Here is a 3479-nt window from a genome sequence, read left to right as displayed (position 1 = left end):
AGCCCCCCCAAAAAACCCCAGACCCGCTCCCCGGTTCCCCGCTGCCGTCGGGGCGGGCGCCGGGGCTCGATCGCCGCCGTTGGGTGCCGCGGGGCCGGGCAGGGCCGGGCGGGGCCGGGCGGGGCCGGGCCCGACGGGGCGGCCGGGGGGACCGGAGGGGTCCGGGGGGCTCCGGGGGGGCTCCGCGCCCCGCGCTCCCCCCGCGGGCGCGCCCCGACGGCGGCGCCGCCCCCCCGCCCCGCCCCGCGCGCGCCCATTGTCCTCCCGCCCCGAGTGACGTCACCGCGGGTCCGGCGGTTCGGGGCGGGAGGAGGGGGGGGCTCTCCCCCGGTGGCGGGGCGGCGGGAGCCAATGGGAGCGCAGAGGCCGGGCGGCGGCGGCCAATGGCGGCGGCGGGGGCGCACGCGGCGCGGGGCGCGCGGCGGCCCCGCGGAGATGCCGGGCGGGCTGGCGGGGCGGCGCGCGCTCCGCAAAGTTCCCGCGCGGCGCTCGCCGGGGCCGGCCGGGCCCGCGGTGCCGAGCGGTGCCGAGCGGTGCCGGGCCGTGCCGGGCCGTCCCGGGCCGTGCCGGGCTGTCCCGGGCCGTGCCGCGCCGCGCCGCGCCGGGCGGTGCCAGCGGCTCCTTTATAGCGGGCGCGGGCGGCGGCGGGGCGGCGCGGGAGGATGGAGCCGGCGGCGGGCGCGCAGCCCCAGCCGCAGCCGCAGCACGAGCCCATCAGCTTCGGCATCGACCAGATCCTGAGCGGCGCCGAGCCGGACGCCGCTCCCCCGCCGCCGCCGCCGCCCCCCCGGGGCCCCGACGGCGCGGCCTTCCTGGGCGGGCGCGGCGGAGCGCCCTACCCGGCGCTGCCCGCGCCCTTCCCCGCCATCGCGGCGCCCTTCGAGGACTCGGGCTCGTACGGCGTCAACCTGAGCCTGGCCCCGGGAGGCGTGATCCGGGTGCCGGCGCACAGGCCCATCCCCGGGGCCGTGCCGCCGCCCATCCCCAGCGCCATCCCCGCCGTGCCCGGCCTGGGCGGCCTCAACTTCCCGTGGATGGAGAGCAGCCGCCGCTTCGTCAAGGACCGCTTCACGGGTAAGGCGGCGCCGGGCCGCGGCTAACGGGAAAAAAAAAAAAAAAAAGAAGAAAAAAAAACGAAAAATCAAAAAAAAATTTAAAAACCGTAAAAAATACCGGTGGCGGCGGGGGAAAGGAGCGGGCGGCGGCGCGGCCCCGGCCCCCCCGGCACGGAGCCGCCGTCGGGGGGCGGCGGGCGCGGGGCCGCCGTCGGGCCGGGGCCGACCCCTGTTGCTTCCCCCCCGGGCAGCGGCGGCGGCGCTGACGCCGTTCACGGTGACGCGGCGGATCGGGCACCCCTACCAGAACCGGACCCCGCCGAAGCGCAAGAAGCCGCGCACGTCCTTCTCCCGGGTGCAGATCTGCGAGCTGGAGAAGCGCTTCCACCGCCAGAAGTACCTGGCGTCGGCCGAGCGCGCCGCCCTCGCCAAGTCCCTCAAGATGACGGACGCCCAGGTGAAGACCTGGTTCCAGAACCGGCGCACCAAGTGGCGGTGAGTCCCGCGCCCCCGGGGCCGCCCCGTCCGCGCCCGGCACCGCCCGGAGCCCCGGGAGCGCCGCTGCCGCCCTGCCCCGGGCCGGCGGCCGAGGGGCCGGGCCGGGAGCCGGGGGCTCGGCGGCGGGCTGCCGTCCCTCCTTCCCTTGGTTCTCCTTAGTTATTTTGGGTTGGGTTGGGTTTTTTTGTTCGGTTTGGTTTGGGATTTTTGGGGGTTTGGTTTGGGATTCTTTTTTCTTTATTTTTTTGGTTTGGGTTGGGTTGTGTTTTTTTTTGTTCGTTTGGTTTGGTTTTTCTTTTCGATTTGTGTTTGTTTTATTATTATTATTATTATTGTTATTATTTTCGTTTTTATTTTTACATAGTATTCTATTCGGAAAGAATGAAAAAAATGGGGGAAGGGAATTATCGGGAAAATTCGCGGGAATTATTGGAAAAATTGGGGGAATTATTGGGAAAAGGAGGGGTTGCTCGGATAGACGGGGGGTTGTCCGGCAAACGGCTGATTCCGAAAAGGGGAGATATTCCGTAAAATAATGGGGGGGGCTCGCCGCAGCTCGGGGGGCTCCGCCGCCCGCAGCGCCTCCGCCGGGGCTGCCCCGCTGCCGGTGCCCGTCCCGGTGCCCGTCCCGGTGGTCCCGGTGGTCCCGGTCCCTGTCCCCGCGGTGCCGGTGCCCGTCCCCGGGGCGGCCGGGCTGAACGTGTCCCCTGGCAGGCGGCAGACGGCGGAGGAGCGGGAGGCCGAGCGGCAGCAGGCGAGCCGGCTGATGCTGCAGCTGCAGCACGACGCCTTCCAGAAGTCCCTGAACGAGTCGATCCAGCCCGACCCGCTGTGCCTGCACAACTCGTCGCTGTTCGCCCTGCAGAACCTGCAGCCCTGGGAGGAGGAGAGCGCCAAGATCCCCCCGGTCACCTCCCTCGTCTGAGCCCCGGCCACCGCCGGGCACGCAGCGGACTCGGCCCCGCTCCCGGTCCCGGCACGAGCAGGGGGGGAGAGGCGGCGGCGAGCGGAGCCCCCGGGACCGGGACCGGCCCCGGGACCAGCACCAGGACCGGGCCCCCCGCGCCGCTTCCCCGGGGCCAAGGCGGCGGCAGCGGGGCCCCGCGCTCCGCTTGTATCTTCGTGTCGATGTTCCACTAGGAGGGGAGATATGTCACTTTTTGTAAGAAGTGTTAATAATTTAATTTATTTATGCATCGAGATTTTGGGCACTATTAATATGGAATTATATAAAACCTCGATTATTTATATCGAAATCCGGACATAGGGATTTTGTGTTGGCTTTGGAACAAAAGGCTATTTTTTTTTTTCCCGTTCTGAGGATAGTCTAAAGAAAAAAAAAACGCACCTACCTATCACTTAGCGGAGGGGACTAAGTGGAGCCGGTGATGACTCATTAGCTTAGGAAACCCTATTAAGCTGAAAAGCGGTAGCTTCCATCTGTCCCAGGTGAAGTTAATGTCAGCTGTAATTTATTCACCGTAGTAATAAGGGCTCCTTTCAGGCGACACACACACTTTATTTCGTCCTCACCTTCTCCTGCCGACAAGCTTAGCGCACCGAAACAGCACCCGCACCCTCTCCTTTCGCCACCGACTCTAGAGAAAGCGCCTTATGTTTCATAATAAAGAAGATTTGGGGTTGACACAGACCATGTATAATACTTTGTACTTGCCGAGACGTGTAAATAAACGTTTTCTTTAAAAACGCCTCTCCGCTCCCTGCGTGCCTCGGGGCGCCGCCGCCGCACCGGGACCGGGACGGGGACCGGGACGGGGACCGGGACGGGGACCGGGGCCGAGCCGGGCCGGAGGCGGCTGGAAACGGCGGGGCCGAGCCGGAGGTGAGCGGGCGGCGGAGCGGGGACGGCACCGGGGTGGTACCGGGAGGGCACCGGGACCGGCACCGGCGGCTCCGGGCGGTGCC

At 67.9% G+C, this 3479-nt stretch overlaps 1 protein-coding gene across 1 annotated transcript; it reads left to right on the top strand.

The window, feature by feature from the left end:
* Positions 1–519: 519 nt before the first annotated feature.
* TLX3 (T cell leukemia homeobox 3) lies at positions 520–3263 on the top strand. The gene is made up of 3 exons (XM_083798190.1): positions 520–1074; positions 1307–1550; positions 2268–3263. Exons 1-3 carry the CDS (start codon positions 663–665, stop codon positions 2476–2478), a joined length of 867 nt encoding a protein of 288 aa, XP_083654316.1. The 5' UTR covers positions 520–662; the 3' UTR covers positions 2479–3263.
* The last annotated feature ends 216 nt before the right edge of the window (positions 3264–3479 follow it).

Source organism: Anser anser, assembly GCF_964211835.1.
Source record: "Anser anser genome assembly, chromosome: 14".
Lineage (NCBI taxonomy): Eukaryota > Metazoa > Chordata > Aves > Anseriformes > Anatidae > Anser > Anser anser.
The sequence above is the reverse complement of the archived record's forward strand: the minus strand, read 5'-3'. Positions and strand labels throughout refer to the sequence as shown.